The 21,356-nt window shown below is 42.6% G+C and overlaps 2 protein-coding genes across 5 annotated transcripts in view; one reads left to right on the top strand and one right to left on the bottom strand.

The window, feature by feature from the left end:
• Positions 1-6,028: 6,028 nt before the first annotated feature.
• On the bottom strand, positions 6,029-11,691 carry prmt1 (protein arginine methyltransferase 1). 2 transcript variants are annotated; one of them, XM_034895013.1, is made up of 10 exons: positions 11,536-11,691; positions 9,795-9,881; positions 9,518-9,673; positions 9,303-9,366; positions 9,054-9,196; positions 8,334-8,421; positions 7,964-8,079; positions 7,723-7,873; positions 6,723-6,844; positions 6,029-6,619 (listed from the first exon to the last, which is right to left on the bottom strand). In XM_034895013.1, exons 1-10 carry the CDS (start codon positions 11,560-11,562, stop codon positions 6,536-6,538), a joined length of 1,038 nt encoding a protein of 345 aa, XP_034750904.1. In that variant the 5' UTR covers positions 11,563-11,691; the 3' UTR covers positions 6,029-6,535. The 2 variants fall into 2 exon arrangements, with proteins under 2 accessions (XP_034750904.1, XP_034750903.1); XM_034895012.1 differs by having other exon boundaries at positions 9,795-9,890; positions 11,536-11,682.
• Positions 11,692-14,083: 2,392 nt separating this feature from the next.
• Positions 14,084-21,356, top strand: part of ap2a1 (adaptor related protein complex 2 subunit alpha 1) — a 21,804-nt gene continuing 14,531 nt past the window's right edge. For all 3 annotated transcript variants that reach the window (XM_034894235.1, XM_034894236.1, XM_034894237.1), the window contains exons 1-2: positions 14,084-14,899; positions 18,469-18,680. In XM_034894235.1, coding sequence (XP_034750126.1) covers positions 14,833-14,899; positions 18,469-18,680 — 279 coding nt within the window. In that variant the 5' untranslated portion in view covers positions 14,084-14,832. The remainder of the gene's footprint in view (positions 14,900-18,468; positions 18,681-21,356) is intronic.

A 21,356-nucleotide genomic window follows, 5' to 3' on the forward strand; every position in this document is an offset into this window, starting at 1 on the left:
TTTCAGATGGGGTGTTGTAAGGTGAAGAGATGACAGCGAGTGCGCTGCACTGGCCCATTCATCAACCAGATCTGACATTCCCCAGCAGGACTTATTTTCCTCCCTGAATCTGATCCAGTGCTCCATCTAACCCAGGCTTTTCCCATGTAAGGACTGTCTAAAGGAGGAATCCACTTTCCACGATACAGTTACCTAAGGGGGACTGGTGTGTGTGTGTGTGTGTGTGTGTGTATGTGTGTGTGCGTGTTTGCATGTGTGTGTGCGTGTGTGTGTGTGTGCGTGTTTGCATGTGTGTGTGTGCGTGTGTCTGTGTGTGTGTGTGTTTGTGTGTGTCTGTGGTTGAGTGAGTGTAGGTGTTTTTGAGTGTGTGTGTGTGTGTTTGTGCGCGTCTGTATGTAAGGTTTGTCTGTGCGTGTGTGTGTATGAGTGTTTGTTAGTGTGTGTGTACGCAAAGCATGCGTGTGTGTCAGTTTGTGTGTGTGTGTGTGTGTGTCCAGTTTGTGTGTGCATGTGTATGCGTGTGTGTTTCTGTGTATGGTTTGTGTGTAGTTTGTGTGTGCATGTGTCTGTGTGTGTGTGTGTGTGTGTGTGTGTGAGTGTGTGCATGCGTGCGTACAAGCGTGTGTTTGTGTGTGTGTGTGTACTTGTGTGTGAGTGTTTGTGTGCAGGCGTACGTGTGTGTGCATGCAGATTGTGTGTACGGTTTGTGTGTGTGTGTTTGTACGGTTTCTGTGCGCCTGTGCGTTTGTGTGTGTGTGTAGGTCTGCATGTGTCTGCGAGTGTGTGTGTATATGTCCACGTGTGTGTTTGTGTGTGTCTTTGTGTGCGTGTCTATAAGCAGAAATAGCGCTGAAAAATAATTCATATCTATGAACACAATTACTACAGTATGTAAAGTAAGAAAGACTTCTTTATGGAGCCTTCAGCTTCATATGTTCACATGATAACAATAAGGAATTGGTTTGTAAAGCACAGTATGATATAAATATATAATATATAAAATAAAATATGAAAGAAGTAAAGTAATTAGGTAATATGAAGATTTGTGTAGACGTGATTGCAAAGAAGGAGACTGAATTTAGCCATGAGTAAAATATGAATTATGAAAGTTATAAAAAAATAATATGAATAACATAAAAAAAGTAAAAATTGTATTTATGTATATAAAGTAAAACAAATAATATGAAAAATAGCAAATACTAATAGAAAACAGTAATACCAAAAAACAATTAAAAAAATTTACAGTATATATGTACTGTATACTTTTTGATTTTGTCTTTTTGGTGAGTGAGGGGGGGGGGGGGGGGTTCGGTGTCTTGCTCAAGAGCACCTGGGTAGTGCTGGTGATTTCACTCCACATCTACCAGATGTCAATGCTTCAATTTCACTGTGGCACTTCTCATTTATGTTATAGTACTCCACGAGGAAGAGGAGGAGGAGGAAGAGGAGGAGGAGGAGGAGAAAGAGGAGGGGAAAGAGGAGGGGAAAGAGGAGGAGGAGGAGAAAGAGGAGGGGAAAGAGGAGGAGGAGGAGGAGGGGGGCTTGTAATCTTTCATCTCTTCTTTGATCTTGCCACATTGCCCTCCTGAAAATGTAGTTCCACTCTCTCCTTGTAGTCCCTTGTCGCCTCCCACTGCTCTTCTCACGTTGCAGGCTGCTGCCTGTTGTCGTTGTCCGTTCCCGGACTGCGGTCCTGATTCGTGGGCGGCGGTGCGTGTGTTAACGGCGTCTGGTGATCCATGGTTCCTGGACGTGGAATGGCTTCTCTTTAGTTTTGGGTACAGGTGCTTCTGTTGCCCGTTGCGGTCACCTGTGACGTAGAGGGTGGTGTCCTGGAACCCGCTGCAGCCTGTAGGGTGGCTCTGATGGGTTTCCTGACCTCACGCAGCACTGATGGCAGGCGCTTTAGTTGGTTTACACACTTTGACCTCAGCAAGGTCGCTCCCCCCCCGAACACAGGGATTCCACTCGACAGCTATTTTTGAATGACATACAGCAGTGATCTAGACTGTTTATTCCCTTGTAGCACAAGCATGTGTTTCTGCATATGGCTGTGTATTTTTTTTTTGGAGTTGCAGTGCGTTTGTCCTGATAGGTCGACATCACCTGCAGGCGGGGGAGCTGGGAGCTCTGGGCGCGAGTGGGGAGGGAGGTCACCCACTTAATGGTCAAAGGCCTGCACCCATTCTCAACAGAATCTGTCTGTCTGTCAGTGTATGTGCCCCTAAATCTATAACAATGTATCTTATCTTATCGACATTATGGTTTGGATGTAAACTTTTTTTTTTTTTAGTACACACACGTATTAGATAAAGTCAATGTAGTAGAGTATTATGTGACAGAAGAGGCAAATAACTTCATAAACATACAGTATTCGAGTAAATGCCCCTAGTTAGATTGTATCCCAACATTATGACAAATCATACAACACACATATGTTACAAATGACTTTTTGACACAATAAGAAAGTTATGTTTTCACCAGTAACAATTACAATTTGAAAGTAATGTTTGACTTACTTAGTGTCTATTACATTTCCTAAGGTTGCCTTTATCAGTTTTTTTAAAACAGTCCTGAAAAAAAACAGCAGTCCTTGGTAATCCTTGGTGTAAAAACCATTTGGAATGGATTTTTTCTTCTGGTGGAGGGACCACCGGGGAAGGACCAAGGCACCCGAGCTGCCCCATGGACCCCCCGGTGAGGAAGCAGATAAAAGGACACACTCGTAGGGCTGAAGGTTGAGGAGTTTACACAACCAAATCCTCCCAAACCCTCTGGAAACTTCGAACCATTTCATTATGCAAGAGCAAGAAGAAGAAAAGGCAACCCTGACCATCCAGGGCTTCCTGTGCGAGGCGATGGCGATGGACCCCGGGTTCAAGGGAAAGATGGAGAACGATGCCACCTGCTGGGGTCGGTTAAGAAACACAAGCAGCTGTCAGAGGAGACAGTCGCAACACTGTACACACTGTTAGCAGCAGAACACCTTGACTATAAGTGAGCCACGAGCGGTTGCAGGATTTTTTTAAGTGGGGTGGCACGGGGCGGGGGGGGTCCAGCTCAGACTGGAAACCTGTACATTTTTCTATCCTGCTTCAAATCTGCAGGGACCAATAACAAACTGGCTCCTGGTGCACTACTTGGGGTTTAACAGGAGGACGGCGAGCAGCTTCTTGTTTCCATTCAACAGAAACGCGGCAACCCGTTGATGCCGCTGTGGCTAAAAAGATTTTAAAGGCAAGTTTTCTGTGGAGACGGAACAATTCCTACAAAAGAAGGATGTGTTTTTAACATTTAACATTTTCATTCCTCTGCAAAGCACATCACCCGGATCGGGGGGTCTGATTGGTTGAAGGACTGTCCAATTGGGTTCAGAGAACTATGCCCAACCGACCATGCTCCCCCGACGTTGAGCTTGGTCTGGTGATAGCCAGAGTAGCTGCCAAGTTCACCCAAGTTACCAACGGATGCATCCACGTTAAAATGGCCATGTCAGGACTTTCAACTTCTCCATGAACGCAAACTCGTGTAGGACCACTGATGATGAAATACAGACAAGAACGCAGATGGAAAAAGGGCCAGATTGTATTTTAAATGAACTTAATTGGAATAAATTATACGGTTACCAGTGAAAAAGAAAATTCCACTAAAGTTTGAGGGAAAACGACTTTATTCTTTGATTTTGAGTTGCTGGAAGAAACGTTGACTCAATCAGTTATGACAATGATGCTGTAAAAACACATTGCTTCATAATTTCTCTAATAACATACGTTCTAAAAATAAAGCAATTTGAAGATTTTAGTCAAATTCACACATTTGTACGTTTAAATATCTGAAACTGTGGTCCGGAGACCGTTTGTGCCCCATAATATCTGTTTTTACAGATATTATGGGGCATTGCAGCCTTTAATAAACAGGACAGCTGTAGACAGGAAAAAGGGGGGGGGGGAACGGGTGAAGAGATGCAGCAAATGGCCGCAGGTTGGACATGAACGTCGAGCCGCTGAGTGGAGAAGTGAGCGTCTGCACGTGGGCGCCCACTCTACCAGCTGAGCTACCCAGGCGCCCAGACTGAAACAATGTTCATGTCTCTTCATGTGTGCCTTGCTAGAACATGACCGTTTCCTGTAAGAATTCTACGCCACAGTAGACATCAGATTGCTTCTGAAGGGAACCGGGTACCTAACTGATGTGAGGTTTGCCAAAGTGAGCAGATTTGAAAAACCCCAGACCGCTGAAAGGCCACCTAGTTTCAAACTTCTTTTAAAAATACAAACACAGGAATTTTATTTTGGAAAATCTCCAAAGCGATTCAGTACTTGCTTCATTTAAAGCCTGTGTGTACTCCGATGTCCTGAAATCAAATACATTATTTGCAAACAACGTATTCCAGTTTTGACTTTCTTAAAAGATGTTGTCCTTAAGACTTACTAAAAGTATGGCATCAATTTAAAATATATAAAAAGTCATTAATGTATTGTAGTGAAATGAGCTCGTTAATTTAATGTCTGAGCCAATAGTGTAGGTGGGCGGCCTCTGCTGCGACCACTCTAATTTGTTCTATTTTAGCGTTTAATAAGCGGTTTGCATAACATTTCAACTGCCTTCTTTGTGGATTAACAAAGCTTTTACATATGTGGTCTATAGAACATAATTTTTAAAATGAGTGCACACATTGGTGCCAACCATAGAGGTGAAGGGGAAACTACTTAGTGATTCAAGTCAAATGCTTTTTCCCCCAGATAGTTTTATTAAAAAATATTTCATTACAATTGGATCAACAGGAGTTTGACTACAAAGATGGAGACAGTTTGTCTAATCCAGAGATTTCCCGCATTTGTCAGATGGAATTCTTCTCCCCTTCAGATATCCATTTTGCAAGGGCCCCGTCGCTGCAGCCTAGTGCCACTCGTGTCGATGTGAGACAAGCCAGCCAGAGCCTTCTCCGTTACCAGGACCGAAGCAGCCTGCACCGAGGAGCCGGCTCTGGATACGAGACTAGATCCACAGGTATGCAATGTGGCGTTGAGGAAAAACCTTGCAATGGATCCTTTTTGTTCCTCCACCCCCCCGCCCCCCTCTAGGTGCCACAACACCTCCACAGACTTACTTGCAAGACTATGAAAAGTGTGTTGACTATGCACGTCACGGTCATCTTAGATATTATGGTATACAACTCAACGGAAGCAATTAAAACAAACTAGAATCCTTAAAGACGTAGTTACCACACAGCCTTAGCTTGTAGCTAATGCAAAAAATACATTTACAGTTGTTTCAATATTTTTTTAAGCAGGCCAACTTAAAAAAAAAAAAAAGTACAGAAATCTCTACATGTCGAGCGTTTTTTTAATCAACAGTGCCAACATGGTTCCTACGTTTTGACGGACTCAAGCGGCCTCAGACAGCTGGCAGGGCTGTGGAACCAGCTTCTTCTGCAGGTGCAGAAGGAATGGGCTTTGACCTGATCAAAGCCTACTATGGAGAATAGCAGCAGGTGTACTACAGACGGAAACACAAACCTAAAGTGTTGCAGGTTGGAATACCGTTAGTGTGCGCAACATCAAAAATATTGTCCCAAAGGGCTACAACATACTGATCCTAAACAGGTTTCACTATGCAGGGAAGTGCTTTACTACAACAGTGCCCTCACTAAAGGCAGCTTCTTTTTAAGTGAGCAGTTACTGCACACCATTCCCCCCAAAGGAACTGCTGAATACAAATTTGAGGGTGGATAGCCTATTTTAATGTGGGGGTTACTTAGGAGAAATTAATATCTTTGAACTTCAATTGGCAGCTTTACAAAATATCTGTTTTGATTTACACACACATTTCCGTTCAAGAGTATCTGGACATAAAACCATGACAAATAGTATATTGTTTGTACTGTGTAGAATTAGCATTTAGTCTGGGACATAAGTGTCCAGAGCTTTCCTGCGGTGTAAACTGGTCTTCTCATTGCCAGCTGGAGCACCCACCCTTGTTTTTACTTTTTAACAAGGCTATTTTTGGTTTTAATGGGGCCTAAGATGTCGGTGGACAGTTCTAACTGTTACTGATGGTTTCTACTAACAAGTGGAAGAGGTGGGGTTTCTTTAGTACACAGAAATCCAAAACCCACAGAGCTTTAACAGAGTGAGAAATGAGGGGAGGTCAGTAGCTGGGTCATGTAATGGCTGTACAAACGGAGTCAACAGCAAGACTACGTGGACACGTCTGCAGGGCTTTTGTGTCCATGTGGATCTCCCACATGCCGAGGAGATGAACCCCAGAAGATGTAGGACACAAACACCATGGACATGTCAAACAGGGATTTTGTTGAGTGACTACAGCACAATAAATCACCACGCCAATGCACTTTGACCCCGAGGATGTGAAGACATTTTAAATACTGTTAACGTCTGAACAAGTGAAAAAAAAAAAACACAATTAAAATGTTGCTGCATGGGAGCATCAAACTATTGTACAGACTCCGAGGCAAACAGCAAAATATGTCCTCTTATAAAAGACAAACTAACACAGAGAGGGACTGACACTTCTAGCGCATCCTGTACTCGGACGTCTTCGACACCTCACACAGCTGACCCTTGAAGTCGATGTCTACGGTGAAGTCCAGGTCCCTCTGCAAACCAACAGCAACCAGTCAGACAACATGCACAACAAGCAGATGAACAGACTGACAGACACCAAGTGGGAAGGAACTGGTTTGAAGATGGGACGCTTACATTGTTCTTGACGTTTGGCTTCATGTTGATTGTGCCAAAGATCTCCTCACCAGTCTTCACAGTCAGGTAATCATCCAGGTAGAACACTGTCTGCTTCCAGTGGGTGTAAGGGGACTCTGGGCCTGGGGGGGGGGGGGGGGGGGGGGGGGGGGGGGGGGGGGGGGGGGGGGGGGGGGGGGGGGGGGGAGTGCGCATGAATGCAGTTTTTGTCACAACAGAATACTTTGGGCTTTGTCAGAATTAACAACTTCATGCCTCAGACACTTAATCCATTTTCTGCATCAAATCAACGGCCTGCCCCTGAAGGCCGCTGAGTCTACGCTGGACCTTACATACGTCAGTATTTGCTCCGAAGCTAATCGCTGTCACTCACTTCTTCCTCTACCACACACCCTTCTCTTCATTCTTTCTATAATTGCGCAACCCTGGGTTGAGCCAGACTTTTTTCTGCAGTGAACTCAACACCCCCACAGGTAGTTTCAGCTCATCTGGATGATTGGACCTCTTCCCAAAGTAAAGCCTGATTGACATTTTCCTGAGACTCTGGTTAGCTTTGTTGCAGCTGATAGGGCAGGAAAAACTACACATGCATCATTCTCAGTGGTAGAAGAGATTTTTGATGTAATGAATTCCAATCTGAGCTCCAGCCCACCTTCACCCTGATCAGAGGTTGAATTGTCCACAAAAACTGGAATCCCCGTGTGGCTGTGTTGACATCAACACCGTCGGGTTACAGACGTACCTGACTTCATCTGACTAAGCTGGCTAACATGCTACAGCTGCAAAACTTTAGCTCCAGAAGTTGTCATGGAGATTTTTTTTAACACACACACACGGTCGGGTCTCAGGGTGTACCGAACCCAACATTCTGCACCGAATACACGTACCGTTACGGCCCAATACCCAACTATTGGATGGTGTCATACAACACTGAACAATGCAGACGGATCAAATTAGTCCTGATCATCTGACTGGATTATGGGTTAGAAGAACGACTTACTGGTGGAGAAGCCGGTCCTCTTGTGACAGCGGGTGAACTCAATGTTGAAGTAGGTGACCAAAGCATGGATGTAGTCGTTCCTCTTCACCTGCAGGCAGAACGGTGAGGTGAAGGACAGGTCCTCCAGCTTCACTGTGTAGATGTCCACCTCCTGCCAGAACAAATCCACAAGGCTTCAGAAAACACATCTGCGCCTCTGTCCCAGTCTGATTTGAGAATAAACCGACATTCATTCACTCACCTTGATGAGACAGGCGCTACTGACCAGCTGCTTGGGGTCCACCACGTCAACTAGGGGTTCCTTGATTGCCACCTCCTTGATGCATGACATATCAAAACCATACACGTTCTCCCACCCTGACAGACACACACAGACCAGTCAGTTCACTGAAAATACATGATTACAGCCAGTGGAGTCCAGTCCTGTGCACCATAGCGGTGTTTAAACGGTTGAACCAATTAGTCTAATGACATGTTAGGGACGCAAACCCTATGCTCTTTCACAGCGTAGAGCTGGACACTTGTGCAAGTTTCCTTAAACCCCAGTCTCAACAGACCCATGGGGAAAAAAAACAGAGCCAATTCTAACCAATGAAAGAAAGACTACTTACAGTGGATTTTGTAGTCCTTGTATTGCCTGTCTTCAATGGCAGTGACATACAGGGTTGCCCTGTCTGGGAAAATGAGTCCATCCGGCTTCTGTCAGGAAAAAATAAAAACACTCAGACCATTGTGAAGAAAAGAGAGAAAAAAAGCCCTCCAACACAGCCAAAATTCAGTTGCAGCATTATGCTGTTCCTATTGGATTGACATCTGTACCAAATTATTAAAAATGAGTTGTCATGCCCAATCTCTTAATAAAAAAGGCGGGAAACTAACATGTGCAAATGTGTTGCCAGCAGGCTGAACCCTGAGGGTTCTAATCTGTACTTAAGTTGTGATTGAGTGTGCTGCTAAATGCAATGCATAGGCAATTGGAACACTTTAAATCCAACTACTCTTAGAAATGTTCCAACCTTTTGCAACCGTAGTATCAGCCTATACCCAGAGTTTAGAAATTGGATTAAGTACTTGGTATTAATATCTGGTTAAAGTGCATATTCCTTAAAAAAAACAAAAAAACATTTAAAACAGAGCTTAAATTTGACTAATGCAGAACTAAAACCTTGTCCAAAACAAGGCACTACATTCAGCTTGTGGTACAGTAGTATTTAGAGATAGTCACCATACACAATAGTTCAAATTAAAAGCCTTAAAGATATTACATTGTATTATTCCATTATCCAGACACCTCCTGTGTTGGGGTTGAGAAACAGTGAGAATAGACGTACCAGCCACTTGTCCCTGGCATAAATGACCGTGTTGAGCATGGACTCATAGAAGAGGCAGTAGCCCATCCACTCTGATATGATGATGTCTACTCCTTCCACGGGCAGGTCCACCTCCTCCACCTTCCCCTTGATGATGGTCACAACTGGAGAAACAAGGTCACGAGCTACATCACTACTTTCACCTTCATCCCCATGTGACCCAGAAGTCCATTTTAAAATCCTACAAGTGTACACATTCTGTTAACTCACCATCGTCCATCTTGTTGGCCTTGACAATTTTCACAGCGTAGTCTGAGATGCTGCTGCACTCTATCTATTAAGACAAAGACCAACAATTGGAGTCACTTTCCCTTCTTATGACAATATTTGGAAGCAATTACCATTGGTCAAACCCTACTAACTAGTAGTATAGACAATCTAAAAAAGCACAAACAGACTTTGTTCTGATATAGCACAGCACATACCCCGATAACCTTCTTGGCTCCAGCTTTGGCAGCAAACATGCAGAGGATGCCTGTCCCGCTGCCCACGTCCAGCACCACCTTGTCCTTAAACAGATGCTTGTTGTGGAACATGGAATTGCGATAGGTCAGAGTGCGAACCTCATCTTTCAGCATCTCCTACAGGTGCAGCCAAGGCCCAATAAAAGCATGTGGGTTAAGATACTGTGACACAAAAGGGATACACTTAAGTTTAAATCGAACAGTAGGTTTAGTTTGTAATAAAAAATAAAAAAAGTACCTCGTGGATGCCAAAGTGGGCGTATGAGTCGAAGTAGTAGTCCTTTGATGTCATATCCTCGGCTGCAGGCTTGGCTGAGCTCTCCCCCTGAGAAACCTCAACAAAGAGACACACGGTTACAACCTGAAGCAAGCTTGGCTTTAGTACAGAGTTTTAATTAAAAAAAAAAGTTTTCCACATAAATATGCATTCCAAGCCTCCCCATGGCCCCCCAGTGGGTAGAAATGGTGATAGGTGTAAACCAAGCCCTGGGGATCTTACTTTGCCTTTGAGAAGATCAAATCGCTGAACCGATCTAAAATCTTCCACTTATGAGGTCATTAGGGGAAAGGTTACCACCCAGCGAATTTGCCCCACCCATGAGAGACATCGTGACTTTCAAGTGAGCAAAGCTGCAGTTGGTCTAGGCCACACACCCCCCTCCACAATAGTATTTAAAGCTACACACAGAAATGCAAAGCTCATTGTTGGACTGGCTTTAGTGGCTGCAATTCTGCACCAAGGCTGAATTTTGGAAAGATACTTAATTATTAGGAGACCACTAAGGTCTATATAAATGCACCACATCATGGGACCTATAAGGTCTAATTTAAATAACTGTCAGCTGTGGTGTAAAGCTTTGTATTCTTACCAAGGCGATAAAAACAGCAGCATTAAAGTAAAAGACAGAGCTAAAACTGTAAGATTTGATCTCAGTCACCTCACTAATGAAGCATCCTTTAACAGATGCCCCCTACCGTCGCCACGCATAAAGAAGCAACTTTGATCCGATTTAGGTGAAAATAGTTACAGACCAAGAGTTTAGAATAAGTTGGAAAAAGATGAACAGTCAATTCCACCATTTGTAGCGCTAACCCTTAACATGCTGCTGGGACTGAGTTCCCCGGCAGTGAACGAGGCCGGCCGGCCTCCCACGCAGCACAAAAGATGTGAGCACATGGTTGTAGTAACGTTACCCTGATGCGATCTTGGCCTTCCTCGAGACCGCCACCGGCAAACCTTCGCTATGGACTAACGTTCCCCACTCATTAAAAAGCCTCAGCATTACGACTAATTGCCGGCCGTAGTTGCCAGGCATTTTGACTCGACTGAGTCAGCTAACGTTTACAAGCGTTCATTAAAGTTCCACAATGTTAATGTGATTGTGCTACGAATTAACAATAGCCGAGCATTGATAAGATCTGAGGCTGGTGCCGCCGATAAACCAGATAATCTTCGCGCGAGTGTGGCGTTGCTTACAGCAACCCGACAGTAGGACGGAGCGAAACGGCGGGCAGACGACGCAGCATCCATCCTTGAGGTCGCTAGATAACGTTCACTAAGCTAACTCAAAGGCTAGCTAACACGTTGGTCCCCATGCGGTCCCAAAGGCCGGCTGGCTGTGACACAATGTAAAACACCGTTTCTGGAGACATAGCTAACGTTAAGGACACAACATTCCACAATTGGCCATCAATTGAAATGGCCAAAAACATACGGAAAGTTGATAAATCATTTAGCTATAGCCGATACGCAAACCTAAAAGAACGAGCCGCAGGGCAGCTGCATCAGACAAGTAACGTTAGGCTAACGTTAGCTAGCTTAAGTTAAAATGGATGCATCACGCGCTGGCGCACATTTAATGACAAAACACCACTTGTTTTAAACGGTTACAATTTACACTCCCCTCAAAAAAAATTGCTTTTATGAGGGGACAAATGGAAACTAGGAGTGTCCGGTATGTCCTGTTGTAACAGCTTACCTCCATTCTCTCTGCTGGCGCCGCCATTTCGATCTTCGGGTTCTGCGACTGCTGCTAGATCGTCTTCAATGAGGCTTTATACTACGGTTGGAATCACTCCGCGATGTTGCTTCCTTCTTCTTCTTCGGTCTGTTTAATGGCGGATGGTGACTAGCGTTTAAGGCGCATTACCGCCCCCTAACGGTACTAGTTAGGTGTTAAAAACACATATGAGCATGTACTGTAGCAAAACATATACATAGCAAATTTACATTAAGATGAAAAAAGAAATAAGACAAAATAGGAAATAAATAAACAAATACGTAAATAAATAAAAGGGACTACTTCAGATTAAGTTAAAAGTTTCAAGTAAATAAACCAAATCATGGGCTTGTCTATCTTTGACCCGTTTCAGTGACTTATACAAACGGTTAAGCTCATTCTTCCAATAGATCAGGGAGGGTTTGGTCTTAAAATATCTGCATTTATGTATCAAATGGTTTCCTAAAAGCATCAAAGTGTTGAGAACAAAATCTACTTTCAACAAAAACACCAAACTTGATGTTCATCACTGTCAGACATGGCATCACGATTTCACCAGTCGATTTTCACGATTTTAAACATTTTATTTTAACATTAAAGTCAATAAGAGCAAGCTTCAAATCCTTCAAATCTTCTTCTGCTCTCCAAATTTTTAGCTCCTTCATATTTTCACCTACAGACGTGGTTCAAACTTTACAATGTGCACAAATTATTCAGCTAGCAGGACGTGGCCCTTCAGGTATATATATTTCACAGTCTTTGTGAAAAAGCTGTTTTTTAGTGTACATTTTAGGATTTTTCTGCATTATAATAAGTATGTATTTGGAGATGCTGGGACATTAGTGGAGCAATTCAAAAAAATCCTCTTGGTTTGTTCTCTATAACTTACTCCTACGCCAACAAATCTAACTCATCATAGACAATTTATACATCATAACGTCGGTATTCTTGTCTAGTGTTTTACAGTCTTGCGAGCGAGTGAGTTTAGACACTGCCATAAAGAAAGCTAAAATTGTGAGTTGGGATTTTGAATCTTAAGCATTCATTTAGCATTGTGGAAGGAAGATGTACACCATTGGTTGAGTTTTAATCAGAATCAAAAGATTTAAAAACTTTAAAAACTGGGGCAATGGAGATAATTGACTATGTTTCTCTTGTTTTCTCCCAGTCCTTATGGTCCATACTCCAGTATGAATGATGTTAAGTTAAGCAAGGGGAATGCCAGTCTGCAGTCTACCTATCAATGACCATGGGTTATGTCGATGCATAGCCTATTGCTCACTACATTAAACAAGATGCATTACATTACATGTCATTTAGCTGACACTTTTATCCAAAACGACTCACAATTTGCTGTGCATTAACAGTCAACTATGTATACAGACTGCAGCTTGGGGTTAAATGTCTTACTCAGGGACACATGGATTGATGTATCGCAGTGGGACTCAATATGTAAATGCCACTATTGAATAAAAGAGTGATGGTTCAGTTACTCTCAGCTATTTATTAGCAGATGTTTTCCATCCACAGCCAGTGTCTGGATCATCAGTCCAGCGTGGGTCTATCAGAAAACCATGGAGACCATGAGGACCAACCTTGGTGTGGATGATATTTGGGTTGTTTAGAGAAAATTCTCTGAGGAAACAGTGCCAGATGTCCTCCCCATCCACTGCAGTAGAATGTCCAAAGGAGGTTAGCAGCTTCCTCCTCGGACCTGCACCACCCGCATGTCATCACTGCCCGCCACACTGCAGTACCTGCCTCCCTCAGCAGGTGCAGGTGACTGCCCTCCACACTGAATACAGCACATACAGCAGCTGCCCTTAGAAAGTATGTGCTGTTGCGTGCAGTTTGCATACCGTTGGGACCAGAGACTGGAAAGCGGGTGGGACATATTACTTACTTACTTGAACACTGCAAAATGTGGATTGGACCGGGTGGGGGAGGGATATAGACTTATAGACGTTTTAACAGTTGTAAACACAAACACTCTAAATGGCCCCATGCTGATTTCCTGTTGCAGTAGGCCATCAGTCTGACAGGAAGTTAACAAGGGGGCAGGCTGGTTTCTGACAATAGAATTGGAATACAGTGTGCAGATTGGCTGGAGAAACGTGCACAACTGTCAACAACAGAACTAGCCTACCTCTCTGCAGGAAATTAAAAACGGCAAGTTCACACACACACACACACACACACACACACACACACACACACACACACACACACACACACACACACACGTGTACACTTCCTCCTTTTTATTTGGAGGTGCTAATTTATCTTATTTTCTGTCATGGGAAACTAAAAAGTATTGCACTTCAAGGTGTAATGTTTTGACCACGTAGTTTGTTGTAACTGATTGCATACTGCAAGCAATATTACTTAGTTACCCAAAGTAAAAAAAAAAAAAAAAACTCCAATGATTTGGAACCAGGCGGAATCGTGGCAGCACACTACCACGGGACCAATCAACTGTCAATGGGACCAATCAGTACTGGGCTGCACTCAGCCCAAGGAAAGGAGCGTACGCGTGCACGGGTGCGTCGCGCGCTCACGCAGTTGTCACGAGCCTTAGCCAAGCCGTGGAGTGAAGGCTGGATAATTAAAACGGACATCAATTATACGGCACATTTTATTTACCAAATTTAGTGCGTGATAAAGAGAGCCGGGCTACAATTTCATATCGCTGGTTGGCTATTAAGACCGCCTGAGTTATTCCGGGATGTTTTCCAGTGTTTGAATGATAATGCTAGCCTGCTAGCTAGCTGTTAAGTTAGCTTTACGGTGCTTGACTCGAAGTAACGTTATATTCTCGGTCTGTATTTTCATTAAGACATTTGACTGCATTAATCTGAGAGACAAGCGAGTGGTTGTCGGATTTAACTCTAGCTGGTGAATTGTTACAGTCACGTCAGGTGTTATGCGAGTCGGTTGTAATCCTAGCTGGATAAGGATTGAATGAAATAACGTTAGCTTCCCAGAGCCTGCGGAAACGAACCAGTTAACAGGGATAAGGTTAAGTTCTCCTGCTGCTGCTGCTTGATCCACCGCCATCCAGCTAATCTAGCTAGCAAATGCTATCTGACCTAGCCTCCCACAAGCACACAGTGAGCTTGCTCGGTCAGTCATAAAGGTGTAGCCAACGACTGAATCTGCGAAGAAGCTAGCTAACGTTACTCCTAAACGTCAAGTTGGCCATCTTCCACTCCAGCCCAGCGTTAAGCGGACCGACGGATAACGTTAAGGCCGTAGTGAGGACGGAAACCTGCAAAAATGCCGGCTGTGTCGAAAGGAGATGGAATGCGCGGATTAGCCGTTTTCATTTCGGACATAAGAAATTGTAAGTGACATTTTCTCTCATTCTAGTTACTAATTAGTGTCATTAAATGCCAATAGTATCAGTTGACTGTAGTCTAGTTGTTGGTTGTAACGTTACCCTTTAACGTAGTGATGTGACGTGACATGAAAGGGCGCTAATTGCCTGTAGGTGCCTGGTTTTTACTAGCCTCTGACTACTCAGCATTGTAACAATCATTACTCAGATGTTGCCTGGAACATGTCTGTTTTACCACCACTTACTGCAACGAAACAAAGGGTCTGGCGTTTGGTTGCAGAAAACGAGGCCTTTTAGTTATTTTTTTAAATAGTTGTCTGTCGCTTTGGTCAAACGGAGACCATCAATGTGGACATTAGACACCCAGATGGAAACGGAGGTTCACGGTGTGGTGTTATTTTGCAATCTTCCACACAATGCAGCCTCTGCACTTACAAGCATAAGGCATCATGAAATAAATCAGTGTTTTTTATCAAAGTGATTACTGGTTATGTGATCCATTTGCAATAACTGTATAGCTGTTTTAATATTGTGATATTGATTTGAACTATTTCCTTTAGATTCGGTTTAGACATTTATCTGATGAATTCAATTCAACTTTATTTAAGACACACCAACCTATAACAGTATACAGAGCACACAAAACAAAAAAATAGTTATGTAAATTTAATGTCATAAGATCAAAGTGATTAAAACACATGCAAACCTTTTGTTCCAATGTTTCCAAAAGCAAGAGGTGTACCTTGTGTCGCTCTGTGTGGGGTCAGTTAAAGCCAATTATAATTACATTTTTTTGTACATAAGATTTCTCAACACAGCATAAAAGTCAGGAACATTACTTATCAAAGATGTGACTCATCATCATCGTCATCATCACCCATCTTGGCTGTTTGAGGAAGATTCTGAAAGCATTCTTAAATTCCACCTGAAGCATTTGTGCCTTACTATAGCTGCACCACAGGTGGGCTGCATAGAGTGGAGTACAGTAGGCTCTTAAAAAGACCGGTTTAACATCATCTGTGCACATGTGAAATTTGCGTACCGGCATATTGGCTTGTGAGTTTCACATCATCACATAAATCATTTCTGATTATATGACCCAAATATCTCACTTTGTTTACCACATTTAGTGCTTGGTTTGCCATTAAGAAAGAAGGAAAAACTCTCCCCTGATCCTCTCGCCTCTTTTTAGAGTTACATTTGATGTCATTCTGGACACCATACTGTGAGCAAACTCTGAGTATTGGTTGTAGGTCAGCACTATATGGAGACAGGACAATTACGTCATCAGCATACATCAGGTGACTATTAACCATACCCCCCAGTGTTTCCTTTATGTTGATATGTCGATGACGGCCCGCCACTGTATCGGAAATATGACAGACGCAAAACAGGGTTTCCACAATGTACACCGCACACCACCGCTCCTTCAGTTGGTTATGAAAGGTCATAAAGTCATAATTAGGCAACTCTGAAGAGCCGTCTGCTCTAATAAACTCAAGCAAACTGTCATCCGCTCTCTCCCCGGACACCATCACTCGCAAAGTTATGGCAACCAAGTAAACATCCATCTTGATATTTGATTTTTTTTTTTTTTTTTTACTTTGATGAATCAAAGTACTACATATGCATTGTTGCTCACACTAATATGATACAGCCAGAGGAAGGGTTGGATCCTACTGTGTAAATGGTCTGGCAAAACCTCTGTAAATAGACTCTGTTTATTGTCATGTCTGCTAAACCTATACAAACAGGGTGGAGAAATCACACGTTCTATAGGGGATAAGATAGTTTTAGTTTCACAAATCCAAGATCCAAAATAAAACCAGTTATTGGAACCCATCCCTCCCTCCCACCATCTGCTCATTTATCTTGATAGTTTTTACTGTAGCTGCCTGCCCTAATACCCCCCAGCAATGACAACAGCTTTCGCTCAACAGTGCACCCAGTAATTATTTGTTGCTGGTGTTTAGTAGTTGGGGAAATACAAACCAGTACTTTTAGGTACTTATAGATTTTCAATGTAGTGAGTCCCAAAGGGGAAATTGAAGTGTCCCTTAACTGACAGTGAGCTGATAGTGTTAATTCACTTTTGTATCAAATCTTGAATGTAACGCTATAGCTTTAAAACACAGTTCATGAAGCATTTTTCCCAGCGAGTGATGGGGTGAAGAAGCTTCCTCAACCTCCAAAAGCTGGAGCAACTGAAAGGCAGGAGCAATAATTCCTATTTCCCTGCAACATGGATGATTTGAATATTTAATAATCAGTTTTGATTGTTTGATAGTCTTAAAAAAGTCAGATGGGAAAAGTCATATTTTGGGGGCCCTTTAACTTTGATGCATTTTCACGATTTCATTTGATAGGAGCCCTTCTGACATGGAAAAGGATGACACTAAAAATGTAAAAACTGTACGTTTCTCTTGCAGTTTATTTTATGTCTATGATTTCAAAAGATGGTGTGTAGCATTATCAGGGTGCATCCTTTTTTTGAATGCGTCAGACACACTGTACCTAGCAACACAACTGTACGGTAATTCCATCAGGCGTGTTTGATTTGACTTGAGTGTTGATATGTAAACAAGGTATGTTTCTTCCTTTTTCCATTTGGAGGGAGACCGACTATTACAAGAGATTTGGACACATCCCTTCAAACTGTCAGGCCTGAGAAAAGAGACGCAACTTATGTTTGACTTTTTGAACATAAAGATTAGCCCTCAGTTCTCTGTACCAAAAATCATAAATATCATATTTAAGTTGATCATGTCAGTGTTGTGACAACATTAAAGGCCCCATGGCATGAACATTTCACTTGTTATGGTATTTTAACATTAGTATGAGTTCCCCCAGCCTGCCTATGGCCCCCCAATGACTAGAAATGGTGATAGGTGTAAACAGACCCGGGGTATCCTGCTCTGCCTTTGAGGAAATGAAAGCTCAGATATGCCAATCTGGAATCTGCCCCTTATGAGGTCATAAGGGGAAATGTTACTTCCCCTTCCTCTGCTTTGCCCGCCCAGAGATTTCCTCCCCCTCATGAGAGAGCAACATCATGGCTTTCAAACAAAGGCAAAAAAAGGAAAGGGGCAGTTGGTCAAGGCCACACCCCCAGCCTCCACCTTGATAAGAGAATTCAGATACAGTACTAGGGGCTCCATGCACATGCTCCAATAGTTTAGTTTTCATTATAGGGCCCCCATTAGCTGTGCCCTTAAAAGTTCCTCATAAAATGAAATTAAAATGAAAGTATGGCTGTTATCATTGCCAATACTGAGGCTGGCCGCTCTCTCCAGATAAGTCACCTGACACATCACTGTGAGCAGGGCTGAAGGCTAACTTTTTAAAGTGGCTGTCCGCTTGGCTTGGTCTGACACGGACCTCTAAATTAGCATAGAAGATATAAGCCACATCGCGCGGCCCTACAGCTATCCATGTTTGTCCCGTTGAGGATGATCGAAGAGGTCCTCATCCAGACAACTTTGTACAATTTGACACATGGTTTTCTTTTTTCATTGCCAGGTTCTTCAGGTCCATGTTTTAAATGCTGACATTGTACTACCTCTTTCCCCTTTCAGGTAAGAGCAAGGAAGCCGAGATAAAACGGATCAATAAGGAGCTGGCCAACATTCGCTCCAAGTTTAAAGGGGACAAGGCTCTCGATGGCTACAGCAAGAAGAAATATGTCTGCAAGCTTCTCTTCATCTTCCTGCTCGGCCACGACATTGACTTTGGACACATGGAGGCAGTCAACCTTCTGAGCTCCAACAAGTACACTGAGAAACAGATTGTAAGTCCTCTACTGCTTGTGTGTTTACAGCATTGATTGATTGACTGATTGATTGATGAGTTTTGTAGAGCTGTACCTAGAATAGAATTTTCCAAGTGACTCCGTTGCCAGTTGCTCCACTTCTGTATTTTAATTTGTCATGTCCATGTAGTTCTTGCTTGTTTTATACTGCCATTTTTATAAATGCTCATCATTTATACTGATGTTTTTTCCCCCCACAATACACCTTACATGCCAAATCAATCAGAACACACAAGGCCAAATTGAATTTCAAGGCTGAAGAATCTGACCATGCATTCATTGCCACATGGCAAGTATTGGTTTGACTGCTACTTAAAGTATTGAGCTTATTGAGGCCTAGAGCTTATCAAGAGCTGAATTAAGTGATCGTATTAAAGCTGTTAACATATCAAACACTCTACTCCTGCACTGTTGAACTGTTGACTGTCAGTGTTGACAGACAGAAGTCGAGATCAACGACCTGTGTGCCATAACCCACACACTGGCCAGATTCACAAACCCTCAGTGCTGCCTGGTGTGTAACATCAGGTACCTTCTACCTGACCTTATCGTGGAGAAAAGACTGTTACACCTGGGTGGGTTGGCTCTTTAATAATACTCGTAGTTATTTTAATTTACGTATAGTTTTCTCCTTACTGATATTAATGGGGTAGACTAGACTATTTCCTGATTCTGTTTAGTGAACCATTTTCTCAGCAACAGGAAATGTTGAGTAAGCAGAACAATGCTGATTCAGGATCGCCATTCGTTGTGGTGACTGCTGTTGCACAAGTATCCATCAGTGTCTGTAGTAGTGAAGCTAAAATGTAATTGGGTCTCAAGATAGCAACCATAAACCAATTGTACTGATGACAGTGAGAGCTTTTTGAATGTTTGGCCCTCTGGTTGTGTATGATCCAGAAAAATCCTTTTGACATGCAGTCCAACAGATGATGATAAGCAGGTTCCTTCTTCTTGCCATTAAGGTTGGCCGATTAATTTTATTTCAATGCAGTTTGTAAAGCTGGGCAAAAAATGTGTAGTATTTGTAATTTATGATGCTACTCTGGTTTTGTGGTCTCTTTTTCTTGTTAACCTGTCTTGACTGCCGTATTATTTATGTATGACACAATTAGGGTTGGGTATTGTTAAGTCTTTTTACGATACCGGTGCTAAATCAATACTTTTAAAACGGTGCCCCTCATTATGGCTTTCAAACGAGCAAAGTGGCAGTTGGTCAAGGCCACACCCCACACACAGTATTAGGGACCACTAAAGTCTATATAAAAGAGACTTCAGATACAGTATTGGGGACTACTAAGGTCTATATAAAAGAGACTTCAGATACAGTATTAGGGACCACTAAGGTCTATATAAAAGAGACTTCAGATACAGTATTGGGGACCACTAAGGTCTATATAAAAGAGACTTCCGATACAGTATTGGGGGACCACTAAGGTCTATATAAAGAGACTTCAGATACAGTATTGGGGGACCACTAAGGTCTATATAAAAGAGACTTCAGATACAGTATTAAGGGACCACTAAGGTCTATATAAAAGAGACTTCAGATACAGTATTAGGGGACCACTAAGGTCTATATAAAGAGACTTCAGATACAGTATTAGGGGACCACTAAGGTCTATATAAAGAGACTTCAGATACAGTATTAGGGACCACTAAGGTATATATAAAGATACTTCAGATACAGTATTAGGGACCACTAAGGTCTATATAAAAGAGACTTCAGATACAGTATTAGGGACCACTAAGGTCTATATAAAAGAGACTTCAGATACAGTATTAGGGACCACTAAGGTCTATATAAAGATGCTTCAGATACAGTATTAGGGACCACTAAGGTCTATGTAAAAGAGACTTCAGATACAGTATTCAGGGACTTCTAAGATCTTTATAACAGCATCCAAAGAGTACCATGTCATGGTACCTTTTAAAGAAAAATTGGCTTTACAAATATTTTATAAGTAAAGAAATGCTTTGTTACACTTTGAAAATACACACTGAGTTTGTGTGACAGGATGACAGGATGGCACCTTTTTATGTCCAACTAGGCAAAACTAATGCAGTTGTGACCAAGAATTGCAATGTCTCTGGTTCTTGACTACTCGGGGACCTTTGTTGCATGTCTGTCTTTCTCATTTCCTGCCATCTATCTACTGTCTGAAGGTGGATATCATAATTAATGCATTCTAGACCAACTGCCTTGTAATAAGCCCTCCCTTCATGAAGCTTCTAATGCCTAGTTTTTGTTGAATCTGCGTTAGTAAGGTGTTGGGTCCATTGTGGAGGTTGCATTTGTTGCTGTTGAATTGGATTGTGTTGTACTTGTTTCTAATATTTTGTCCATCCAATTTTATAATTTTTGGGAAGACAATATACTTTAAACAACGTTGCCAGTGTAACAAAATACAAGCATTTACAAGTAAAAGTGCAAAAACTGAATGGTATGTTGATCTATTGTATCGTCATAGGAAGGCTCTGAATTGACAGGTTTCAACAGATTTCAGTATTTCAAAACTGTAGTGGGATATTGTCAAAGTGTGAAAATGTTTTGGCGCCACCTACTGCTGAATGTGAAATCACTCCACCTCACACAGATCCAGTCAGCGTAGGCTGGTGATGTGGGGACTGTAGTGAATAGGGTGGGGGGGGGGG

This window comes from Etheostoma cragini, chromosome 15, assembly GCF_013103735.1.
Source record: "Etheostoma cragini isolate CJK2018 chromosome 15, CSU_Ecrag_1.0, whole genome shotgun sequence".
In the NCBI taxonomy this organism is placed as follows: domain Eukaryota; kingdom Metazoa; phylum Chordata; class Actinopteri; order Perciformes; family Percidae; genus Etheostoma; species Etheostoma cragini.

Bases quoted from the DNA above. Each gene is read 5' to 3' on its own strand.
- prmt1 (XM_034895012.1), bottom strand. From the start codon at position 11,562: ATGGCGGCGCCAGCAGAGAGAATGGAG. The intron at 9,891-11,535 runs GTAAGCTGTTAC...CTCTTTGTTGAG, and splicing joins CGCCAGCAGAGAGAATGGAG to GTTTCTCAGGGGGAGAGCTC. The intron at 6,845-7,722 runs GTAAGTCGTTCT...CCCCCCCCCCAG, and splicing joins GAGGACCGGCTTCTCCACCA to GCCCAGAGTCCCCTTACACC.